General features: G+C 32.3%; 1 protein-coding gene and 2 non-coding genes across 4 annotated transcripts in view; 2 read left to right on the forward strand and 1 right to left on the reverse strand.

Moving 5' to 3' along the window:
• The window catches only part of Smp_043670.1 (6-phosphofructokinase), a gene marked incomplete at its 3' end in the record, with an annotated part of 51,206 nt that overhangs the window by 10,002 nt on the left and 13,449 nt on the right, over positions 1-27,755 (forward strand). For both annotated transcript variants that reach the window (XM_018797698.1, XM_018797699.1), the window contains 4 exons: positions 1,756-2,076; positions 3,620-3,684; positions 15,727-15,796; positions 20,373-20,381. In XM_018797698.1, coding sequence (XP_018652714.1) covers positions 1,756-2,076; positions 3,620-3,684; positions 15,727-15,796; positions 20,373-20,381 — 465 coding nt within the window. The remainder of the gene's footprint in view (positions 1-1,755; positions 2,077-3,619; positions 3,685-15,726; positions 15,797-20,372; positions 20,382-27,755) is intronic.
• Positions 24,370-24,440, reverse strand: Smp_tRNA_02008_Pseudo_TTG.1.1. Its single transcript has one exon. It is a non-coding gene (tRNA).
• On the forward strand, positions 24,697-24,763 carry Smp_tRNA_01341_Gln_TTG.1.1. Its single transcript has one exon. It is a non-coding gene (tRNA).

A 27,755-nucleotide genomic window follows, 5' to 3' on the forward strand; every position in this document is an offset into this window, starting at 1 on the left:
TCACGTGGACCCTAACCAAGTAGTCTGCATCTACCAACATGGCTGACTATCGTAACCAATGGTTGGAGACTCTAGGTGACATGGCTCAGAATCGATCACAATGGCGTAGGTGTATACACTCTTTATCTTCCCTTAAACCTTGAGATTAAAATTGCTTCATATCTCTCTTCCTTCCTGTACTATATCCTTATATACAACCTTTCTTTATATACTACCACCACTAAATTAATTACTTCTATGAAGCCGGTGTTCATCTTGTTGTGCTAACGAGGTATGGCAACTTGGACCGATGCATATATGTGCCTGGTCCTACGTTGTAGCTGACTGACTGACTGACCCCTGCCGCTAGAAAGCAGTGAGTAGGAATTTCCTGGTAGTGGCTGTATACGCGTAGCTATGTGAGAGTATTTCGAGAGGTAGAGCTGACTCTCTTCACCCTCGGCTGTACCGTGGCATTGGGGGATTAACCCACACTTTTCATCTTTACAGTCTGAGGAACTGCCATTGAGCTATTCAGGTCATGAATGACCTTCTGTGGGGCTGAAATATTTGTCTGGTCCTTTAATGATAGTCGAATTCTACCAATCAACTTACGAATTTCCCCCCACTATCCTAAATGATTCAACGTCAGATGTCAAGTCGTGATTAGTGGACACTCGAAAAGAAACCTCAAAGCTGTTTCATCAACTTATAAAATTGTAACTAAATTTAAAGGTTACAACAATATTATAATAAAACATAGTAGCATAAAACATATGATTTTTATCATCTGTTATACCATCTTTTAATGAAATTAGTATCATGGAAGAGTTCTGAACTTAAGTATGTACTTTTTTACGAATATTGATTATATACCTATACATTAAATAAATACTTTTGTTTTAGTACAATAAAGAATCAGTAAAAAACAATATATGTTCATAAATTTGATTTTTAATACTTTCACATTATAACTTGATAAACTCGATAGACTTTGATCACCCAGGAGGACCACTAATTGATAAATTATTATACATATTTTGTTTTGGATTTGAATCGACAACTAAATCTCTGTGCTAATGTGGTATGGCAACTCGAATTGATGTACGTACGTACGAAGTTCGATGTTGTGACTGACTGACCGACATACATATTTTGTTACTCTATGAAGTTAGCTGCCAGATGAATGTTTTCCAATGACAATGTCTTTGTATCAGATATTTGTTGTTATGAGTTCAAATTCTTCGGGAATCATTTGTTCCATCAAAATTTTAAATTTTAATCTTTCTAATGAATATCAAATAAAAATTAAATTTATATTTGAAACTTCTCTATTGCTTCTACCTGCCAAATGATTTAAGAAAAGCAAACAAAGGACATCATTATTTGGAATAACTCTACTCAGTAGCGACATTCAAACTTGATCAACGGAATTCTGTCATGTACATGAACCAAACAGATCACCTACTGACTTCGCAAAGGCTGATTACTGTAAATATTCAATTACTGCAAAACTTGTACAAACAATATTTTGACAACTAACAAATATATAATCATAATTATTATCAAGATAAATTTAGTGGAAGTTTCCCATTAATTGATAGTGTTTCTGAACTAGTAACTACAACAATGTCCTTAACACTTATTCCATCTGTTATAATTTGATAATTAATATTCATTTATAATGAACAGTATTTATAAAATGGTACCGTTGCTTTTACACTTCTGTACAATCTCTTTTTCATAGTTTTCATATGTATTATTTTTGATTATCAGAATCGTGAACATGGACAACGTGTCAATATAATTATGGTTGCTGAAGGTGCTATCGATAGAGCATGTAAACCGATCACTTGTGAAATAGTGAAAAATTTAATAGTATCAGAACTTCAACTTGATACACGTATAACTGTTTTGGGTCATGTCCAACGTGGTGGTTCACCATCTGCATTTGATCGTATTTTGGGCAGTCGTATGGGAGCTGAAGCTGTTCTAGCCCTAATGGATGCTGATCGTGATCCTAATCTACCATCATGTGTTATTAGTTTGGATGGTAACCAAGCAGTTCGTGTACCACTTGTGAAATGTGTTGACAGAGTAAGTGGTTTATACTTGTGCAATGAAATGCTCATATTTCAAGCATTCATTCATTACTATGATACGGAGTTAGCATTACCGAGTAAAGCCCTCTGCTAAAACAATAAAATTAAAAGGTCAGCTTGATAATAATCATATGATGACCAACAAAAATCTCTGAGAAGAATCCTCGGAATCTTATTATGAAGCCAGTACTGGGGAAGTTGAAACATGTTAGGCATTATATATGTATCACTCATTTCTTTCAATAACGGTTGCATAAATAACAGAAATAGAAATCATTAGGTAACGACTCTACGCTCCATACATATCGTGTGCACTATGAGAACTAAAAATTTCAAGTTTAAACCCTATAAATGTTTTGAATTAGCACCATTGGGAAGTTCTTAATCAAACTAAATGAGAGTATTTTTCATCTTGGCTTTCGATGGTTCTTCAGCTAATAGCGGTCTATAATGAAAATTAACTTCGAATTATTTGTTAATAAATTGAAATAAAACTCTAGTAATATTGAACACTTATCTTAGTTCAGTGTTTATACTATCCGTCAAGTAGACTTATATTCTGAAATAGTCCACTAGGTAAGAGCTAACTGCTTAGCAAACAGATTCGTTAACATTTTTAGTAGAGTTAGATTGTGGATAGCTGTGGAATCAATGACGCTTTTTTCGTTCTGTTTGGGACTCGTCATTTGAATTTACTTGTATTTCATTGCTGATTCCTATTTAGAGACTCTAATTCAGTACGTTTGCTTCAAAAACCTACAAGTTATTTACTTTATTCAGTAGCTCAGTTGATAATGCGTTGGAGTTTGAAGTGAAAGGTACTGAGTTCGAGTCCCAATAGTGGACGCCAACATTGGTATGCGATTGCATCTAGCTAACGAGTCCCAAACAGCGCGGAACATACGTCTGAAATTCCACCACTAGCTGTAACAGAACTTTACTAAAACGTGTTACCAAAGTCCCTACCAAGGCAGCTCACTAAGAAAGAACATGTGTCAACAGAGACTGATCAAAATCAGTTCATGATGTTGATACCATTCAAACTCAAACCCTCTCTTTCTCTCTCTCTCTCTATATATATATATATATGCATTCTTTAAAATATTGTTTTTGTAATAGTCTAGTTTGCATAGATTCGCCTCTACCACCAAATAGAGCATTGAAATAGAGGCCTTTATTAGAATTCTTTATATTGTATACCACATTGTAGTTGATTCCATTCATGTCGATAAAGGTATTTATTATGTGCCACTTACTTATCAGTTGGGATGCTTACAAAACCATTTTGATGTTTCAGAACACTTCAATTCTTTATTTCGGACAGAAATCATCTATTCTATTGCCTGGCTTCAACCTTAAACGGACTCTGACCTCAGACGTTCATTCGTGTCATTTCTCTCTTTGTTTCCAAATCTGTTCACTTGACATTTCTCTTTCTTTGTTCCTCCAAAGAAAAGTCACCTTGAGTTATATAAATTTTTCAAACAGTCACTTCATTTAAATGTGATTAGATCATATTGTCTTTCTTAATTTTTTAGACACGTCAGGTTGCTGAAGCAATGAAAGCTTGTGATTTTGATCATGCCGTTGAACTACGTGGAACGTAAGTTTTATTTTTCTCGTATATTTAGGAATTTTAAAGATCAAACGTATTTAGCTCATTATTATTAATAAGTTATATTCAACATACCTCATCATTTCCAACAGGAACAACTTTTTGTTGAACAACCACTGATAATGAGGAAGCATCGGACGACTATATCACTGAAGCATGGAGCCCCTTAACAGCGAATATTATAAGTACACTGAAGATCAAATCTAAAACTTTCAAGTTTCTTGATGAGAGCTTAACCGTTAGATCGTTTAGCTGTCATCCATTGGTTTACATTCCTTACTTCGATCAATGCTCAATATTGTAATGTCACATTACAATTCCATCGATAAGTAGCTGTCTTATATCTTTCATAGTTAAGTTTCACTGGTCACAACTTCCCACTAGAATTCCTTAAATTATCTCTTGAAATTATTTACCAAGATCTTTGTGATTGTCAAAATTCACACAGATACGTGCTAATTAATGGTCCAATGATTGTTTATTAATTATTTTCTAAATATTTAAATAATTTGTAACGCAGACATTAATCCTATATGTATGTCGGGCCTTTGAGTATTTGTGTCTGTTATATCTTATTAGTTTCAACTGATATATTAATGATTCATCAAATCACTGCTATACACACACATCTATAATCCACTTACCAGTTTTTGTTTTGACTAATCGCAAAATAACGTCAATCATAAACTAACTTATATAAACTGTGCTATAGACTTGAAGAATTTAATTGTATATCAATATCATATGTCTCTTAGCTAAAATAATCATTAATAGTCGGACAATCTATCAGTGATTGGATCCTGTACTATAAATCGATTAAATGTGGACCTTTGTTTTGTTTGAAAAGTAAATTAGGAAAAGGTTACTAGTTAGTGTTGAGATCATGGACCGATCAATGTTATACCACCAATGAGAACCTGGAAGTATTGGAATGCCGTTTCGTCATAATATAGAACTCATCGATGGTGGGTATCCACGATCCTTCACGTGAAACACGAACCAAGGACCTTTGGTCCCATATGCGAACAACTAACCCCTAGATCACTGAGTCGGCATTCGACGGTGTCAATGTTCAACTTTAATCGATCCATGACCTTGAGGCTGAGCGTTCGGGCGCTTGATCAAAGGTCCTGGGTTCGAGTCTCGTGTTAGGTATCGTGGACGCGCCGCCGTGGGGTTCCGTACTAGGACGAAACAGCCGTCCACTGCTTCCAGACCTTTATTGGTGATCTGACATTGATCGCTTCATGATTTCAATTAATGAAATAGAAGTATTTAAATTATGATTGACTCTCACATTTAAGTGTCCTTTTGAATATCTTGTTATCTTTAAACAACAAAAAATACTGAAGTCATTTGTTCACATAACATTTGTTAAACAGATGATATACAATAGTCTAAGATTATTTACATTACTTTAAATTCAATAAAATTTACTTATTAACAAAATTTGAATGAATTATTTATTCATAAATCTATCCATCTTTCCATTCATACATTTGTACTCATAGTTACATAGTTGTAACTAAACTAACGAATAGTTTATAAGTCAAGATCACTCTAAATTGTTTAACAAAAGTGAATAGACTAAATGACAGTTGATTGTATTATTTTATAAAGAGGATTTAAGGACACACTGTTTATCCATATATATATATATATATATATATATAACAATGATATTTAAAAATATGAATATTCAAATTACACCGGGAACCTATTCCTTTCAAGATGAATCCCCCTAATATAAATCGATATTCTCACAGTAAGATCGGTGTTTGAAGGTGAACGTCAAACATCCTTAGACCTAGTTTTTTTACTAGTTGAAACTGTATCATTAAGGCATGTATACAGTTTTGAGAGAACTATTACTTCACACAAGATTCGAAGTCATGCCACTTAGTGTACTGAAATTAAGTATTACAGATGTATAAAAGACAAAACTAAAAAAAGCTGATAATCCATAATACTTTAGTCTTCTTCCATCTGAATCCTATATTTTGATGGAAAACCGTAAGTAAATCTAAATTTCTACTTGTATCCAAGCTGATTTTTGTTTAATACTTTCAGCAACAATAGTAGTTTAACCACTCTTTTTAAATAAGTGGATTTAGCACCCGTTAACGGAAAACATTGTTTTGAGAATTGAGGTTATTTTAGTGCAGAGGTTTTTTTGAGATTATCGAAACTAAATTTGTTCAGAAAACTATTTTAAACAGGGAAACACTATACAAGCATGGGGCTCCTTAATAGTGTTCATCCACGACTCCACCGGCAACCGAATTGAGGGACTTTGGCTACTGACTTATACCCAGGGTCTTAATGAGAGGTTATGACTAACAGACCTCAACCGTGTAAAATGTAAAACGATTATCCATCAAAAGCCTTTTGGAAGTGGCTGTGCGAAGTTATGAATTAAATCAAGTCAGAAACATAAGTCTTTGAGTGCCAACTTGGTTGTCAAAAGGTCAGGCATTCACTGTTAGCTTTTAAGATCTCGTTTTCGATTTCTGGTGACCTGGTGGATGTGCACTGTTCAGGAGCATCATACTAAGACGAGAGAGCTATCGGCTGCTTCTTAGTTTTCATTGGTTACCTAAGTAAGCTCAGTCATTAGTACAAACTATTGGATTATTTTGTCTTTGTTTTTTCTTTGTAAGGTGTAATAATCATAAGGAAGGATTTACCATAAGAGATAATTATATAGATATATGGAAACGATAAATGCATACCTCTTGAATTGCATGTAAGCATATCATCATTTTACAGACATTGAGGATAATAAATGCCATTATATATCGCACTTTAGAATACTAACTTCAATGAATACTCAAGAAAATCTATTTCTTTTGATGTGGAATTGTTTCGAACAATAACACTATTAATATAGTATGTAGACGACTGATTTAGCACATAAACTGTACCATCCTATTTTAATAATTTTCAAATTAATTATTACAGAACGATAGTCTTTAACCACATCGTTTTTCAAACGTTAGTTTATTCTTTCACTGGTTGTTGTTTACTTGTATCTTCCCAATGTTATTTTGGACTGCAATTGATCATCATTATAGCATGCCAACTTGGGCTAACTCACACCTGTGCTGGACCTCACTCTGATCACAACTGATAGAAATTTATCGTGGACGCAAACTTTTCGGTCGTGCACAGTTGTATGCTCGCATGGAGTTGAATATTTGTTAATTTCACGTCTTGAACCTTCTAAATCACAGCCTCAGTAATTTACATTTTCAACTACAATCCAATTTTGACTAGAATACAATTATCATTGATATCTAAATTAAAATTTGGTTAATTCACCATTCACTTGGACAATGAAGTTTTTTCCAAAGTTAGATTCACGAGTCGATCTAAGCTAAGCCACCATTGAAAACCTTGAAACACTGGATGGCCGTTTCATCCTAACTTAGCACTTCTCAGTGGTGCGCATCCACGATCCTTCAAGCTGAACTCGAACCCAGAACCTTCAGACGAAACGACCGTCCGGTGCTTTCAGGTTTCCAATGGTGGTCTATTTTTGATTGAATCGTGAATTCAACTTTGAAAATACTACAAACTCCACAAATCCCTATACTGATAACTTTAGTTCTTTTTATGATTGTTCATGTTTAAAGTGAATAGATAATATCACAATGAATATATTGGTGTATATCTATTTAGGAAAATATAAAAGAATTATGAACTCTGAACAACTAAACAGTTGGCAGATTACGAATCAGATAAATAATACCGTAGTTATTTAAACTGATAACTCACATAGTTATGTATAAGTAAGATAAGAATATCACAAACCATCACCAACTATACATTTCAATACGTTTTACATAACAGGATATTTTCTGAACGAAAACTGAGCAACAAATTTATCGTTAATTTGTCATTTTTATAGACATTAAAAAATATAACGATAATTAATAAGTCAAAATTTAATTTGTAATGGCCTATGTTATCCTGTTGTTGATGTTCCGGAATGAATTTTGATAAATCTAAGTTCAAACCACTATGAATTAAATTAAATAGCGTATTCGTTCCATAAGCTAGTAATTACCTTGTCTCATTATTTCAGTGGACAATTTGTTGGATGTTTGAAGCGAAAGATAGTAGGTTAGGCTTCCGTTGTAGGCATCAACAATTAAATGTACCAGGTATATCCAGCTGACCAGTTCCGATTTGGAAAAACTCATAATCCTGGATTTCTCCATTAAATGTCTATCCACATGAGTCAAAGGGTAGCTTAGAATCTGGGCTATGTAAAAAAAAATACCATAAAACGTTTTTTTAACGCATTTTCATTCAAAATAAACAAACTAATTTACCAAACGAACAGAAAACCAAGTTTCATATTTCTTTTGAATTTCCTAATTCCCGACTAAATTGAAATAATCGACAATGCTGCCAATTTTCATCGTTGATATTAAAAACCATATTTCATAAGAGCCATTAATAAAACCACAATTATCAAATAATCATGAAAACCAGTAAGTTAATTATTAATATCATGGTTAAGAATTAAGTCTAACAGTCGACTGTTGTTTATTTAATCAGATTGAGCAACCTGTGAAACTCATTTCTTCCAATCAAGTGTGACGCTTGATCGTGTTTATTTTCGTCATATCCTTCGGTCATTCGAGTCTGATACTAATATATACGCTTCTTACATGCGTGTCTTGACAAACTTTTTGAGTGAAAGATATTAGTAAATGGGAAGCTTCTATTAATTAACAAAATCTAAAACACATACAAAAACTCATTCATAAATAGGAATACACGCTCATCTTAGAGTTAAGCCACATTTTCAACCATTAGTGCATGTCCGCTACTTCGGATAGTCAAGCTAAATCTTGAGCAGTAGCATGCACTCGTCAGCACTTCTCACATAATTTAGCCCACATCTTATGGGTCACACATATCGATTTCCTCAAGCATTATTTTGTACCTAAGCCTAATATTTTGTTCGATAAAAAGATCTTATTATCCTGTCTATTAGTCTTGTCTTTGGTACAAATTCAATGGAGAATTCGGGTCAAGAATTAGGTCTTCCGACTAGTTATCATTCGGCTACATCATATGACAAATCATCATCTATTGATTTAAAACAATTTCATTCATCACAAATTACTAAACGTTTCCTAATGTGATGATTATATTGTGCTGATTACATTCATTATTGATCCTTTATCACAGCTAAAAGTATTTTACATGCAGTACACAGTCGAAAAATGTAAATAAACAAAAAGTAACGATAGTTTACTACTGATTGATAAATAAATAAATCATATTCTGGAAATAGTTACAGAATGTATGTTTATTTACAGGCATGACTAGATCGATACATAAAGCATTTTTACATATATAAGATAGAGATATAAGGTTAAATTGTTTGAATATATATATGGTTCATCAATGGTTCTCAGGAGGCATTTCTTCTATGGTCTATATTAATATGAAGCAGAAGTTAGTAACCGGCAATTCTAAGTGGAGAGATTGTGATAGCTTATTGTAGTATGAATAATTCATTGAAGATTAATTCCAATTCTTTTACAGAGTAATTATGAAATACAATGAGAAAAAAAGAATTAAAACATAGAGGGCTGAACAGTGATTTCAAAAATTATTCTAATAGTTCTGCTCTTGTACATTTGCCAGGTTGTTTTACAACTTACTGATATTAATAAATACTATTTAATTTAATGAGGGAGATCGGAAGTGTTAAAGAGTCATCGTAAACAGAAACGTGTCATTTTTAAGTAGAATTGAATGACTGCTATCAGTGGAATCTACGATGCACTTTTCTTTCTATTTGGGATTACCCAGTTGAACGTACCCGATTCTTAAAGCAAGTCCCAGAGTAGACGTCAACTCTGGGATGCAGGTAAATTCAGCTGAGGAGTTCCGAATAGAACATAACGCACATCCTAGATTCCACTACTAGCCACCGTCGATCTCTGTGAATATTGCTGGTAATTCATTGGTAATATCAAGACCATCCTCACAGAATGCACAGGTGACATGAGAGACTGATCAACTGCAGTCCTAAACATCAATAGGAAAATTCCTAACAACCAACAAAGACGAATAACTATATGATGTTGACGAAATGGTGAAGGTCAACAAGACTAAAGTTACTGACTCATCAATGCTACTACTACTACTACTGGCAATTGTAATTCATTTTATATTGAAAAAGGGACATCGTTTATCTTAAGATGATGTTATTGAATATAATTTCATAGTAATATTCAGGGCCAAAATGTATAGTGTAACGGCGAGGTTAAAAATACCACGATAAACAATCAGGATAATATTGATTTTTTTGTTATATACCATATGTATGGAAAGAATTGAGCTTTCTATATATATTTAACTTATCTGTTCTTAATAAACGATATCAAAAAGTTATTTTAAACGTCCTAAGCGCTATACAAAGGTATTCTGTATTAATTTCTTTAAATGATAGAAGGTAGAGATAAGTTTTCCTTATAATTTAGCCCAAAAACACCAAGTTGTTTACTCTATTTCATTTTGCTGCTTCTCTATATTATACTTTTATCATATTGAATCTTTATAATTTAAAAAAACAGTAATTTATTATCCTGTTTCCAAGTATTCAAAGATATTCATAATAGCAGCTATTGAGAACTCTTCAACTTTGATGTGGTTAGTTATTCTTTTATTTTAAATATACCCATTAATTCTATACTTTGAAAACAAACTAATTCTATTCAGGATAACAACTCTTCAATTTTAACGCAATGATGGCTAGTTTGTACTTTATTAGGTGTGAAGTAAAACTTCGTTTCTAAGACACTTCAAAATTAATGAACCTAACTGTTGTGAAACTAGCCAGTGATTATAAGATAATGTAAGAGCAGATTTATAAGAAACGCTTGATATTGACACAGATAATTACTGACTCACTCATACTTTTCTTGACGAAATACTGCTTTCTAGTTTGGTGACGAAATAGTATTTTATTTTAAGTGTGAGACTTTGATCTACTTACTTACTCTTGTTACTCCCAATGGAGCATAGGCCGCCGACCAGCATTCTCCAACCCACTCTGTCCTGGGCCTTCCTTTCTAGTTCTCTCCAATTCTTGTTCATTCTTTTCATGTCTGTCTCCATTTCTCGGCGTAATGTGTTCTTTGGTCTTCCTCTTCTCAATTGGCCTCCAGGATTCCGTGTGAGGGCTTGTCTTGTGGCGCAGGAGACTTTGATTTATTTGAAATAATTTAAATTATCATAATTACAACCATTTAGTATTAGGTTTTTGTGTTCTTTACAGATCAAGTATATTACAGATTTTTTTCTTTTTAAAGAGGTATGCACACATCCTTGCATAGTAGAAAGGAAATTACACTGTCAAGTTTTTGTAGTTATTGATGATATCCAAATTGATAAAAAGCATTTGAAAACTATATTAGATTAAATCTTTTTGGATGTTTTGTTTCCTCCTTACTTCAGTTATTTTTATAAGACTATGCAGACTTTTCGAAACCGATTGAGAATAGTCGACAGGATATCCCGTTTAACATAGCTTTTGTGCTATTTGACACTTGTCAGTAAGGCTTGCTCTCTGTCTTCAGTAAACTGGTGTTCTCTGTTAAATTTGAATTCACATTTATTGTGTTAACGGCCTGAAACTTTACCACTCGGTTATTCGGGCTGCAACTAATCTTTTGTTTGATTAAGATCTTTTTCAATTGATTGATTCACATAAATAGATGGAATTCGATGGACGTTAAAAGATCAGATACATATGACATTGGTCACTAACCAATGATCAATCAATTGTATGTTATAGAGAACAAACAATTTCAAGGTACATTTCACAAACCAACTAAAGTTTAGGTATCCCCATAGAAACATTCAAAAATGAAGAATATTTGAATGAACTATTCTTTTTATTAACTTCATCATCAGACCCTAAAGTTATAAATCCATAATTATGATATTTTACATACTTTATTTTGGCCTTTGTAAAATATCATAACTGAAGAGTCTGATGATGAAGTTAACGAAACGAATTGTCCCCTCGAATATTCTTCATTTTTAAAGTTTAAATGTACATTAATTAATAACCATTTAATAATTACAAATAACTTAGATAATAACGCATAAAACTTATCGGAACTGTCATTTTTTTATAGTATTTTAATTGTCCATTTACATCGTATGTACTTTTATTGGATACATAAGGTTAAACGTTGAATGATTTTTCTCAAACAAGGAATAATTTTCACTTAGTATTGTTTGTTTGAATCTTCCCATTGATGTTTAGGGCTGAAACTGGTCAGTCTCTAATTGCACAAGCAAGTGGCTATCAGGACCCAGTAGCTGAATGGATAACGTGATGGCGTTTGAAGCGAACAGTACTGGATTCGAGTCCCAGAGTGAACATCAACTCTGAGATGTAGGTAAATCCAGCTGACGAGTCCCGCGTAGGACGAAACGTGCGTACTGGATTCCACTGCTAGCCAGTATAAATCTTTGCTTACAGGGAATAATTTTGTTATAAAATAATTGATTAGAAATCTATATTGATAATAAAACACCAATAACTATTCTTGTGATAAGAGTTAATAACTAAATATTTTCTACATTATGAACTGATCTTATTTAGACAACCATTAAAAACTTGGAAGGACAAGACAACTATTTCTTTTTAGTATCGAACTCTTCGTCAGTACTCATCAATAACTCCATAAGAGATACTAATTACTGGGAAACATGAATAGAAACATTTTAAATATCGTCATACTTTTATCTTTTAGTATCTTTTATCAACATAAAATGGGAGGTAACTGCATTGGAACTCATCCACTCATTATTGTGATTTATTAAGAAATAAGTTTAAGCATCTGAACTTTCTTATTTAATAATAACTGGTTGACATTGACTAGTGGAAAATCTTTACTAAGTAAATTTTTAATTAACTACAATCCGAACGTGTGTTCTGGGGAAATTTTGAAGAAGTCTCGCAAAAGCAATCACAAGTTTCCTAAATTATGTTAGCAGAATTAAAATCTTACTAGAAATTTTAACCCCAAGTTCCTTTCTTATAATTCAGTTCTCAGATAGGTTGCCATTGTCTTTAACTCTCTAGATTTCTGTATGATTCAGTATATTTTCGTTAATATTTATACGAAGTTGTGCTTTTTCGTTTTGTTTTGCTTGTTCTACCTAGAATATCAAGTTTTCTTACTGGTCATCTCTGTGTGTTAGCCATCTGGTGTTGATATGTTGTGTGCTAGTTCTGGTTATCGTTTTTCACAACAGAACTTATCTCATTACAGTAGTTAAATCATTCCTAATCAAGCAAGTATTGTTGATGTTATGTGTGCCTCTGTTATGCCTAAGGAATCCTTAACTCACTTGTGTGTAATGCTGAAAATGCTAAATCCTACGACGCGAAATGAAAACATAACGACTGGTGATATGGATTTATTTGACTCTGGAAATAAATCAAAATTGAATACTTGTACACCACTAATCATATAATTTATCAGATTTGTGTAGACTTAACTGAGTAGTATTTAACACCAATGAATCAATAAATTATTATGTAAACACATATTTGCAATATTATACAATTAAACGTCTATAATCAACAGATCTCATTAACTAGTTAAGTTAATATAATTACTCCTTTACAGGATATCAAAAACAATTAGAAAAAAAAGTCAATTTCATATGTTATTGGAATTCCAATAGATTAAGTCATCGCTTAACATATTCCTAGGTTTGTATTCACCTTCAAATACTGAGATTCAACAATTCTTTGTTGTAAGAAATCTTGATAGTATCGAATAAAAGTATCATTATTATTTGACCCTCTTAATTAACCCATTGAAAATTCTTATCGTTTAAATCAAAACAACTCATATCAATGGATAACATTAGTTTCAATTAGATTTTCATTAGGACTTACTCTATTCCAAAATGTTATTTGTACATACTTATATGTATCTATGAAAAGTGTCAAACCGATAAAGACTGTTACTCGACTAAATGATAAGAATGAATTAGGTCACACAAATAAATATAATGAGTAAATAGATAAAAATTCATGGTGATGTCACGAGTGAACCAGTAGTAATATAGATGATAACTGCCTGAATCGATGCTCCAACATAGGAAGTAGATCAAAACATTAAAATAATGATCAGTAAAAGCTATTAGTTCGGTAGACACAGAAAGTCCACCTAGGGGAGTTGCAAAACCCTGATTCCAAACCGATGGCTCACATGAGCTCCAGGATCCTGAGGGAACAAATGACGTATGAATCAATCGTCAGCCACTGCATCTTCTTACGATGCTCCAGTGCCTTGTGGATCAGACCTTCAGGTCAAAGGCTCCGGGTGTGGCCCCCTAAGAAAACCACCTGCTTCGGTTTGGGGCACCTGGGCAGTATCACAGCCCTCACACAAATTAAATGAGATTTGTGCGGCACATATGTATCTGGTACCCCTTTGTACCAATATTTATGTGTTCAAGTAAATACAAAAATAAATAAAAAGCTATTAGAATTTCACTATAAGAACTGTTGAAACAATTTTGGACAGTGAAGAATGTGTATGAAAAAAGAGTGGAGAAAAATAAACCAACAAATGATGAGCAAAATATTAATATTGATAACCAATATATATTATTGATAGTTAGTCAAATTGTATGTTAAGCCTTATGAGTCTAAAGGACATGGATATAACAAGTTTCTTCTGAATATTTAGTTCAGCGCTGTTGCTTCAAATCCCTGTATTTGTTGTTATATTGATATAGAAGATGAGATCAGACCCAGATAAGAAATGACGAAGGTTCACATTAGATTAATTGAAATGATTTTGATTTATTGAATAAATGACCATTTTCAACCAAGTGTGATAAAACGGAACTATGTATCATTGTTGTCTAACTTTTCCAAATCACGCCAGGATTTGTTTACTCATTCGTTGACCAATTTATCTTGTGATATGCTTAATATAGCTATTTTTACAACAGCGGTTGAATTCGTGTTTACATAAACATCAGTGTATATTAGAGTAAATCTTCATGAATATCTTATTAAAACAATATTGTGTGCTTATATTCGCTGTTCTTGATTAACAGTCAGATAATCCTCTAATCATACAATCAGACCATATCTGTGTGGTTGTTTCGGTTCTTGACGTAAGCAGTTTGTAATTTGTCATTCTCCATGAACCGCTTACATTAATAAAGTTCATACTGTGATCAGCTCAGCCATGGGAAATGCCAATTATTGGATACTAGCTCACTTGTTCACATGATAAGCTAACATCGCTCGACCTGAAGATCCTAGGTTCAATCTACGGTTTGTGACTAAACACTGGTTAAATATTTCTACGAATGTCGTATAAATGACTAACATACTTGCCGATATTGTGGGAGTAACGACCTTAGTCTGTAAAAATAAAATTGTAGCCTAGCGATTGATTAATCTCGCTTAGTTTTGGTTTCTACTTCACACTGAACTTAGTCAATATATTAGTAGAAAGGATGACTAAACTAATTAAACCCCTTATCTACATGATTCCTTTATAATTAAACGAGAACTAACCACTCAGCTGATATGATAATCCAAATAACACAAAATGAACGAGTGTATGCCTTCTTAAACACAAAATAATTACATTATACTGCATTCTATTGAATTATATTGTATTTTACTCTCATTTCCCTTGAAAACCATTGGAACAAAATGTTTGAAAATTATGAGTTATACACACAATTGAAACCTTACTTTATTTGTATTGATTATTAGAACATGTACGGTAGTAGCACTCATGGATACACACACATTCACAAAATGCTAGAAGTGAGTCTTAGGAATAAACAGAAAAAAATTGTAATTACGTGATTACTGTACTGCTTTATTACTATTATTATGATGATTCTTTAATAGTAGCATATTATCTTGTTGTCAGTAGAATACACAAAATTTTCAGATAATAATCAAACACCTTTTTTCCATGTTATGTTTAACCTCCATAGGAGTTTCATGAACAATTTAGCAACGTATATAAAACTTTCAAAAATTGAACAACCACGTCAAAGTGTCATGGTAAGTAATATTATTATTATTGACTTTATTCAGTATTATGTTTTTGGCACAGAATACAATTCTCAGCACAAAATATCTCAACAAGTTCCTTTTTCATATTTCTTGATCGATCCTGACGATAAATAATGAGTGATCACCAGTTAGATGTTAGCAGTTCAGGAATCGACATTTTTTTCATCCTTTGCAATGCATATTGTCAGTCACTACAATGTATCTGATTGTGTGTTTTTGTAAATTGTACAGTGTGAGGTCATAAACTGTTCATGAACGGGTGTGAAATAGGTTATGTAATTAATAGACATAATGATGTGTTAAAACAAACGAAAGACATGTAACTTGTTGAAATATGTAGATGGTAGGAACAGATAACCTAGATATTTAAGTAGGCCGCCAAGTATATGAAGTAGTATATTGTTAAAGAATATTTACATTTTTTAAACATGTTATCACCACTTGTTTTAATACTTACGCTCATTGATCACTGGGTAAATAGTATTTGAAATTTTGTGTTTGTCCAATCCCTTTTTGGTGTTGATTGAATCTTATCGAGATGAAGTTACATTCAAACAAATCAAATGTAATATCAATTAGGCTTAGATTAATGAGTTAATTGACTGTTCTAAATTGTTCGATGATAATGTTTAAAACTTTGGCATTCAGTTTAATATCGATTCAAATCCCTATATAAGTATCCATTCCCTTTAGATTGTAATTACACCTTGTTATGTGTAAATAATGCTAATAAAGTATGAAACCTGACTAGTTCAGATATTCTGCTCTATCACTTTCAACAATAATTTAACAGAGTAATGTAGAATTGACCTTTCTTTTCATCAAACAAAAAAAATGTTGAAGAAAATAACTAGAAGACTACTTTGTTGAAGTTTTAATTCAGCATTGTAAAATTTTGTATTTAAGTTCAAGTGTTTAATATTAAATTAGTCACATAACAGTGATTTAATTGATCCGTCGGTATTTGTATGGATGAACTAGAAATGATTGAGAATATAAAATATTTTGGCTTTTTATTTCAAAACATTTATTGTCAAGTTATGATATCCTATCTTAATATTGAATATTAATGTGTAAATCATCTTGAATATGATTGTTAAACGATTACTGTTGTGACCACTGTTCTACTGGTTACATGTGATACTAGAAATTATTACAGTTTTGACTGTTAAAAACATAAAGTTCAATGAATGGATCACTTTCCAACGTACCTATTATCAAGCTGCACAATTTTATGTATATATATATATATATATAGCTTGATAATAGGCTCGTTTAAAAAAACCTTTCGCTGAAATTCATGTTTCAAATGTTTGGATGGAGATTTTACGATACAAAATAGGATGCACATGGAGATTTTATTAACCCTTCAAAACATGTTGTGTTTGACCAAAACATATCCTTATTTATACAAATGTTTTCTCATATACACTTGATAATGAGTTGAAAATGTTACATAGAAGCAAAATACCCTGAGATACTGCAAACACAGGCTGAATTGCTACGAAGAATATACATGGTATACTGAACAAAATTCATACTAAATTAATCCAAGAAATATCGATCTTTGCATGACGTCTTATTAGTTACTGGTACGATAGTACATAACATCAAATAGAAATGGTCGACTTAAATAGACACATTGAATTTATCAACTCTGTTTGCACATTTATTATTATCCTGGTTTAAGAATCCATAAGTTGTAGATATATTTTCTCAAGGGAAACACATAATACCTTGACTCACCTGTTAATCTCTGCTGATTCAGATGGCTACGATATGTATTACATTATAAAAAACCACCGACTACTTTAATGATCACTATTAGCTGGATTGAAAGTAGGTTGTATGAAGGTACGGCCTTTCAAACCCAGAAGTAATGTCGATTCATGAAGTCACTGACTATTGGTCTGGATTATGTTAAGCGGATGAAGTCCTCGCTATGATTAAGATTGTTTGATTGAAATTTATAAATGATTTGACACTCAAAATTGATCTCAATAACCTAAATACTTTAGTTTCGTATGTTCTCTTTGATTTTCGATTCTTTAATATCTGTTCATACATTTATCCTGAAAATTTATTTCTTTCTTTCGGACCACTATTATCAATATTCACTCTTTGTGATAACAGCTTTATGTCAATGTCATTACATCTTAATGTTTTCATCTTATCGTACTAATGTTATGTAACAACTCCTATTGGTATACATATGTGTCCAATCCTAGATTAATTCCAAGTAGTTTATTGACCGAACAACAACACAATTAATAATTTAAATTTATTAGACATTTATTTCTTCATTTAATGCACCATGGAAATGAAAGTAGTAAAAAACATACTTGTTAGTCGTTGATACAAAAACTGACATGATTATATTGTAACTGGAATGGAATTATATGATTCACTAAATTGATCAGATAATAACCGATCATCATCATTCAGATATAAAAGATATAATTCACATGACATGCTGATTTTAGATTTACGAGAATTTCAAATTAGAAAGCTCTGGACAGTAGCAACCTAGGGATTTCAATCATATCGAGTATGAGGCAGTTACGCATTATTGACAATAGAAGATGACTGGGGAATATATTTCCAACTGATTGAAGTTAAACATGTAGACGATTAGATACTGGCTTTGTGATCCAAATATTATGTACTCACTTCAGTATCTGAATGTCCTTAGTTCAACGCCGGGTAGGGTTGTGTTTATCCACAATTATGTGGTCTTAGGCTTAGATAAAGCAACTGTCCATACCTTCCATGTTTTCAATAGTTATCTAGTCAAGATCAGCCAAAGATATAAACTTTGAAATTCAACTATCTCCTCAAGCCCCTCATAGTGATAAGAGGTAAAGCAGCACCTTTTAAAGGTATGTCAACAGTTCAACTTGCCACAATTAATTATCAGTGATGATTATAGGAGACTTAATATATAAAAAAGGAAAAGTTTGAAAAACTCATATATTACTCTAACTGCATTCATCGTTAGTGTATAAGAAGGAAATAGCTGAAAATATGATTTCCTGTTTTCTCATGTATATTTTTTCAACCGATTATCGTTTCAACATCAAGGTATTCCCTCTGTAATATATATATATATATATATACGCTAATGAAATTGTATATTTTTCACTAATGAACTTCCCCAACAACGAAAAGCGTATACTTGAAGCAATAATGACGATGCGACTAATCATGGTAATGAATGATGCATTATGTTTTGACTGCATTGTGAAATTTGTTTGTTGATGTAGAGTTTAGTATTTGAGGGGTTATGAATCCTTATGATAGATTGTTATGGAGACTGTTGAACTTGGAGTTTCGCACCATGAATTGACTTTGGTTACATAACTATTGAAAATAAGAAACAATTAAACAGTTGTTTCGTCCCGGTTTGAGACCCCTCGACATTGTGCACCTATGACCCCACTAACAGTCAAATCTGAGACCTCTGGGTTATGTGACGCGTGCTTAAGCTTTAGACTGATGAGTTGGCATTTATTCGTTTGCATTTCCAACTTCAGTCGACTCATGATATTGCGCGATCATTATATTTACTTTACACACGATTGAGCTCCATCGGTCATGGCTTCTCGTTGGAACTCTAGGAATAATTAACCCTAGAAATTAGTCATTAATAAGCACATAATACCTGTTATAATGTTATTATTACTAAGAAAAGTCAACCTGTGTTTTCAAAATTCAGTTATTTGGATTCATTTTAATGTATTAGTTTCCAGTCATCGAAACTCAGGTTCGAATCCTGATTCACTTATCCTTTTTTTGAGTAGCCAGGTATTATTACTGACCTTTACTCATAATTAATGTTTCTTTAAGTCCTTTAATATAAATCTCTAGTTGTAAAACTAGTTATTCACTGTTAAAATCACGGTAGAACTGTAAACTTACAATCTAATACTTTCCATACACTTCAAGTGATTCACATAATAACCAACAAAATCGTACAACAGATGCTTAATATTAGCTCATTTTGTCTGCTTCATTCACAAACAATACATCCATCTTTTTTTCATAATTGTCCTTACGTATGATTGTTCAGATAGTAAACATTCTTTGATTGTAGTATTTGGCTTCTTACATCTTTACGTAACATATTACTATCAAAATGAAAAGGACTACAAGTTAGTTATTCTATCATGTTAATGACTATTATGGTTATTTTCACAAGTTGAAAAAAGCTTATGACATGAATGTACATACTGCAACTTTAAAAGTACATTGAGAAACATTTTCATGTTTGTATTTGGTTCAAAACCCCATAATACTAACTACCAGGAAGTAAATATCAGATGACTGTTGCATAGTATACTGCAACTTTGTTGTACTCTCAGTATGCTTATTACTTATCGGAGTTAAATTTAATCCTAACTTTCCAAACAAAAAGTACTCTTTAACTAGTTAATGTTGCGTTTTAGCACACTCATTTGGATAACCAAGAATTACAATGGAAATTCGGGTAATAAGAATACCATGGTACTAGTAATATTACTATGTACTTAGATATTTACGTATATCTTATGTCTATATTTTACAGTCATCTGAAGTAAGTTTGATTGTTGTAATTCACATTGATATTTATTTATTTTACGTTGATCGGTATGTTTTGATGGACGATTGAGTTCATTCATTCATTCATTTATCTATCTACCTATCTATCTATCCACAAACCTATCTATCTATTCATTGTTTGTATGTGTACATCTGTTGTTTTATCTTGGTGAATAGGCATGAGTTACACTACATTACTGTCATTACTATCAGGCCATTGTTCATCAGATATGCAATTTTATTCTGATGTCTCTGACTGTAAATGTCTATATTTACTTGTATATATATATACCTATACTTAGATTTTAATTGTTTCATTAAATGTTAACCACAGGCATTGTATGAACTGTTTCTGAATTTTATTTATCCGCTAAACATCTCTAAAGCGTATGAATATTCCCATTGGCTAATGAAGTTTACACATTATTTATGAATGTCATTATTATCAAGATTATTATCAGTAATAGTATTATCCTATTTTGTTGTGTTTTACCATAACACATCACGCATTTGGTGTATAAAACTTAACTGCCCTCCCCCAAATTTCTCCATCTCCTCTTTCTTTATGAATCATTATTTCATGGTGATGCATGGATCGTCATTTTCCCATTCTTGCACAATTTCATTAACATAACTTCATTTCATTCACGTACATCCCATATTATTGGCGTGTATTGTCAACAAAATCTTACCTTTTGTCATATAGAGGTTATTCAAATTTTTCTCTCTTATTAATTCATACGTTAGCGTTGGAAGGATTTATTGGTTATTAATTTAGTTTATTTGTTTGAACAGTACCTATCCATTATTAATCTGTACGTTTTGTTTAACTCTTCTTTCCTTTTTCTTGGACATATAACCCGTTTTCTTATCCAGTTTGTTACACTGTATTTCGTTGCATGTTATTGTTTTCTGAACAGTATTAAATCCCGCACTCGCGAGATTCGAACGGTTGCTGAAAATCGTGGATTGGTTGAAGTTAGACATTAACACCGTTGGATGCCTGCTCAGTGGTCTATCGGTTAAGTGTTCTGGCGCGAGACTGGTAGACCCTGGGTTGGAATCTCGCGAGTGCGGGATCGTGGATGCGCACTGATGAGGAGTCCCATAATAAGGTAAAACGGCCGTCCAGTGCTTCTAGATTTTCCCTGGTGGTCTAGCTTCAATTGACTCATGATTTTAACTATCAATTAATTTTGTTAATTATGTAAAATGTATGTGATACCACACACTTTTTTGTTACATACCAATACGTGGTGGATAACCTCAGTAAGGATAAGTAAGTAGATGGATTTATAACGAAAACATTTTCATGTTTCAATGTCAATGATTATTTTGTTACTTTATTTTATGTAATGTCATTGTTAGAAATTATCTTTTATTATATTTCGTGATAGTTGCTTTTTGTATAAAATATAATTGGAAAATGTAAATCAGTCGAAAACTTGTTAGAACTATCGAATCGATTTTGGGGAGATTGGCTACGTTTATAAGTTATATTTACCACAGATTATTCTCAGTCAGGATATCATTGGAAAGCTAAGAGCACTGGGCAACTGTTCAGTCCTATTGTGGGACTTTTTAAACGTGTCCAGCCAATACGCTGTTTGCAATCGGATCAAGGACCTCTAGGTCTCGCGGCGAATGTTTTACCATAGACGGTGGAACAGCTGTCCATTGCTATCTAGTTTAAAATAGTAGTCAAACTGAGATCAATAGATGATGATAACAACTTAATAAATAGAACTATGATCAAGAGTAATCACAAATTTTGAATACTGTATTTTTTCCTAAGCTTTTAGATTGCATTACAATGAGTGGTTATTGCTATTATCATAATATAATATATATTATTATTCACTGTTGAAGGTATTAACATCGTTGTACAACAACATTTACTTATGTATTGGAATTTACTTGAAAAATATTCTAAGTCTATTCACCCACGTATTTCCAATGTTTAACTAATGATAAAACTTTTGTTATCATAATTCAATATATTCTTACTACTATCAGTACACCTGTCTTCCCATTATCAACTTGTACTTTTATCTATTATGCTCTGTGGCGTATTCTATTTCATTGTGATTTTTGACTCAAATAACCTTGATTGGTCTAACATTTTCGTATAAATATTCATGTATATTAGAGTAAAGCCTGATGACGATCTCATTGAAAACAATTGTTCGCTTACATGTGTTGTTCTAACATATCTAACTGTATTAATTAATTATGCATGAGTACAATTGTATCGAAAAAACTAACAAAACTTGCAAACTAGGTAATTGGTTAACAAACATTGTACTGGGATGTTCTAGTAATTAGAAGTTGTTAACTTTCAATAGATCATGGGTTTAAACTGTTGTGATCTCTCAAAATTTCCTCAGTAACGTCTTGAGAAGTTAGGAAAAAGCTGAAACCTTCAGTGCTCACTTTTCTCAGGCGTCTGAGATTTAAATATGAAAGAATTAAGGGGATCTAGAAAAGGAATAAAATGTCATTAACAGGTATTGAAGTAGAACACTTATCGCTAACCCTGTTTTACCTAAATTATTATGATTCAGTACTGAGTAAATCAATTCTTTCTTAATAACTGATTTATATAAAATTCTTAATTTAAAATGTAACAAAACAGTATCCTATTGGTGACCTTAGCTTACTTAAATATTTATCTGAAGGAAATGAAAGAAGAGACGAAATATTTAACTGATTAACATATTTAGAAGGGGGGTTTGTGAAGATTTTAGTAATTTTATATAGTTGAAATCATGAGTCAACTGAAGCTAGACCACCATGAAAAACCGGTAAGCACTAGACGGCCGTTTCGTCCTATTACGGGACTCCACAACAGTACACATCCACGATCCCGCACTCGCGAGATTCTAACCCAGAACCTACCAGTCTCGCGCCAGAGAACTTAACCGACAGGCACTGAGCCGGCATCCAACGGTGTTAATGTCTAACTACAACCAATCCACAAAATTGAGCGACCCTTCACCAATTGTCTTCAGTGAGTTGATATCTCCCAACAGACCTGGTTGAACTCCACTGGTTACTGCTTCTCACTAGATTTCTAGGAAATACCTCATGGAGCCAGTCAATAATGAGAATATTATCATTATCAGAAGGGGGTTTTTGTGGAGATCTTAGTAATTTTATATAGTTGAAATCATGAGTCAATTGAAGATAGACCATCATGGTAAATGTGAAAGCACTGGACTGAGGTTTCATCCTATTCTGGGACTTCTCAACAGTGCGCATATTTATTTATTATCAAATCTGTACACATAATTCAATATAGCTAAGTTTTATTCTTATTATAAATACCATTATTAATTATCATGAAATGGTTTATATTTCTCCGAGTTGTTTTTTTTCTTTACTATCACTTGTATTTCAAAATAAAATAAATGACCTCAGGCTGAAAGTTTATAGAGTTATGAAACATCATTCAGTGCTTATCGTCATCATCATCATCATCCATATTTAATCTATGAATGTATTGTATAATTTGTATAATTAAATTGTATCAATATGGTAGGTATACAAAATAATGTTTTGTAAATACCAATATTAATAAACATTGAATGTATGTGTTACAGTTAATGGTTTAAACGAATATATGTGATAATGATGTGTATAGTCTAATTAAACAATTAATGTAAACACTATTTGAACAAATAGTAACTTGAATTCTTTTTTACGTAATATATATGGATTTAAAAAATAAAAGTGATAATTGGCATAGTGAATATGATTAGTTAATTTCATAAATAATCAAGCCATGGTTTAATAGATTGACTACGTACACATGAAGTGGAACGTGATGTAAGATGTATGTATGTTTTGAGGATAATGACAATTGTAAACAATGAATACAATTATAAGCAAAGGCGGACAGTGGCTAGCAGTGGAATCCAGGATGCGCATTTCGTCCTATTTGGCACTCATCAGTCGGATGTACCTGCATCTCAGAGTTGATTGTCACTCTGAGACTCGAACCCAGTATCTTTCGCTTCAAAAGCCATCGCGTTATCCACTTAGCTACTGAGTCCTAATAGCCACTTGCTTTTGCGATGGGGTGAAGTTATATTCACTTGTTGTTTTTTACTTGTATCTTCCCATTGTTATTTTGAACTGCAATTGATCAGTCTCTTGTTGGCAATATTGAGGCAGTCCGCATAGAATGCACATATGCCAACAAGAGACAGTTCAATTGCAGTCCTAAAAATCGATGGGAAGATTCAAAGAAACAATACTAAATGAATTAAAACTTCACCCCATCGCAAAAACAAGTGGCTATCAGGACTCACTAGCTAAGTGGATAACGCGATGGCATTTGAAGGGAATGGTACTGGGTTCGAGTCCCAGAGTGAACATCAACTCTGAGATGCAGGTACATGCGGCTGATGATCCTCAAATAGAACGAAGCGCGCGTCCTGTATTCCATAACTACCCACTATCCATCTTTGCTTATAAGGACATTTGTCATTATGAATGTTTTAATAATGATAATCTTTTAGTTGAAAATTCCCTTTGAACAAAAGAAACTAAATAAATACTTAATAAATTATTATTTTGTGTTGTTGACTAGAATCTAAAATTATAACGAGTGTAAAATTTCTTTACATCCAATTCATCCCTCACGCTATGACATTTTCATTGTATTATTATAATTTTCTAAATTATTTATTCTTATGAATGAACTTTGGTACAGAATAGAATTCTCAGCAAAAAATATATCAACAAGTTCCCTTTTCATATTTGTTGATCGATCCTGGCCATAAATAATGAGTGATCACCAGTTAGATGTTAGCAGTTCAGGAATCGATATTTGAATAATGTTCGTTTGTTTCAATACACATTGCCAGTCACCACGATTTCTCTGATTGCATGGTTTTCTAAATTCTACAGCGAGAGGTCATAAACTGTTCATGAACGGATGTGAAATAGGTTATGTAATTAATAGACATAATGATGTGTTAATAGAAACGAAAGACATGTAACTTGTTGAAATATGTAGATGGTAGGAACAGATAACCTTGATATTCAACCAGACCACCAGTGATACAATATACCTATTTTTCCATCTATCAAACTTCAATTAACTGCCTTAGTTACTTAAACATCTAGAAAGTTCTACATTTTGATATGAGCCACTGATATTATATTCTAGAAGATTTTTTATATTAATGAATGCGATAAAAATCGCCTTTTTTTGGTTGTTTATTCTCTCATTGGTTTCAAGTGTAAATTCTTCAAAACTAAACATCATTATAAAATACAGTAAATAGATTTAAAATTTTGTCGATTAATTTTGTTCATTTATCAATCGATCAATGGAGTATTGTAATTTTCCTACAAATTCAACCTATTTGTGTGTTTACACCTCAAGGTCACTCGGAATAAAATGTGATTTAACCACATGACTGAAAAGTGGATTATGTAATTCTATTGGTTAAATTTAATTCCTAGTTTTGTTTTGAAAACAATATTTAAGAATAAAATTTTTTTGGTGGCTAGTTTTATTCACTTTAAGCAAAGACAACTGATTATGTAATATGATTAAATTATATGTTTTTCTTCTTAGTGAATTTATTCGGTTTCAGAAATCCTAGAGTTGAATCAGTGTAAAATAAGCGCGGATTGTAGCTTACTGTACAATTTACGATTGAACATCGTTAGTTAAATATTACTGAAATTCAGTGTTGGTGTTTACATTCTGAGGTTGGAACCTAAACACCAAAGCTTTATCTACTAAGCTACTGAGTCCGAATGGCGAGCCGCATATATGTTCAAAGTTATCCATAAACATAGATATATGTCCCTTCTCACTAACCATGAGGTCTTGACCTGATATGTTTGATTGCCATAGCCTATCAAGCCTAGTTATACATATTTTCTAGTAACTAGGGGATAAATTCATGATAATTTATCAATTCCACTCAAAATTTGTCAACTGACTGGACATATATTTCTTTAATGATAATATCGATTTCTAAATCTATTATGTCGTTGAGTGATACCTATATTGGCTGCTTGTTCAGTGACCATTAGTTAATTGATCGGTCAACTCAGCTCTTACATTTTATCGTTTTCAATTGTTTCATGTCAGTAATATACTAACTAGCCTATTTTTAATAAACCAATCATTTGTACAAATGTCTTGTCCATTTTTGTTTTGAGTAAATATGAACAGTTACTGGTAGTGCAAGTCATTATTATATTTAAGTCTTTTCAGGTGGATCTAACTATTCGAAGACATAAAATTAAAATATTACAGAAGACTGTTTCATAAAATCTATATAACCAGTAGACTATATTAACAAGCGTAACAGATCTGTTAGATTCTATAATTAGTAAAACGGAAATTCACAATTTTTCTTTTGTAATAAAGCTTACATTTAGATTCATTTTTAAGTAGAGTGTTCAGTGTAATTCACCCATCTATGTATCTCTCATTAATAGCTAATAATACTAACCGAGGGTCTAAACCAATGTAGCTGCAGTCAGGTTAGAATCTACTACTCAATTGGTTGATTGGTTAATCATTAAGCCACACATTACAGATTTTGCTTTGACTTAATTGAAGTTTGATAAAAATTTATACCAATAATCTCCTGTGAATATGGAATTAAATTTTACAGGAGTGCAGAGAATTAGTACCAGGAACTTCAGACTAATGTAGCAGAGACTAATGCATTCATTTACAAATCACTATGTCAGTACTTCTTAGTATACATTAAGTTTAAGATAAAATCATATATATATATATATATATATATATATATATATATATATGTTTTTGGTTGTAACATTGGTAAACATCGAAATGAATTGACCTTGCTGAATAGTTATTGTGACCTAATTTTGTGATGACATATATACATATGAGTATGGATGTTTGCCAAACCAAGAAAGCGATTCTTTCATAAACACGTAACATCTATCATACTGATGTTGTATGTAACATGTTACAAAACAAATTTCAATGATTTCCTTAACATTATTAAGCTAAAAGCATGAGTCAATTGAAGCTAGATCACCAAGGAAAACCTGGAAGCACTGGACGACTGTTTCATCGGATTCCGGCTCAGTGGTCTATCGGTTAAGTGCTCTGGAGCGAGACTGGTAGTTTCTGCGTTCGAATCTCGTGAGGCGAGGTCGTGGATGCGCACTACTGAGGAGTTGCACGGTAGAACGAAACAGCCGTCCAGTGCTTCCAGGTTTTCCATGGTGGTCTAGCTTCAATTGACTAATGCTTTCAACTATGAAAATATTGAAATCTCCACAAAACTCCTGATAATTATTAAGTTAAATAAAAATTATAAAGCGTTAAAACTAATAAACATACCATTATTATTAGTAG

The sequence above is a fragment of the Schistosoma mansoni genome, chromosome 5 (genome assembly GCF_000237925.1).
Source record: "Schistosoma mansoni strain Puerto Rico chromosome 5, complete genome".
Lineage (NCBI taxonomy): Eukaryota > Metazoa > Platyhelminthes > Trematoda > Strigeidida > Schistosomatidae > Schistosoma > Schistosoma mansoni.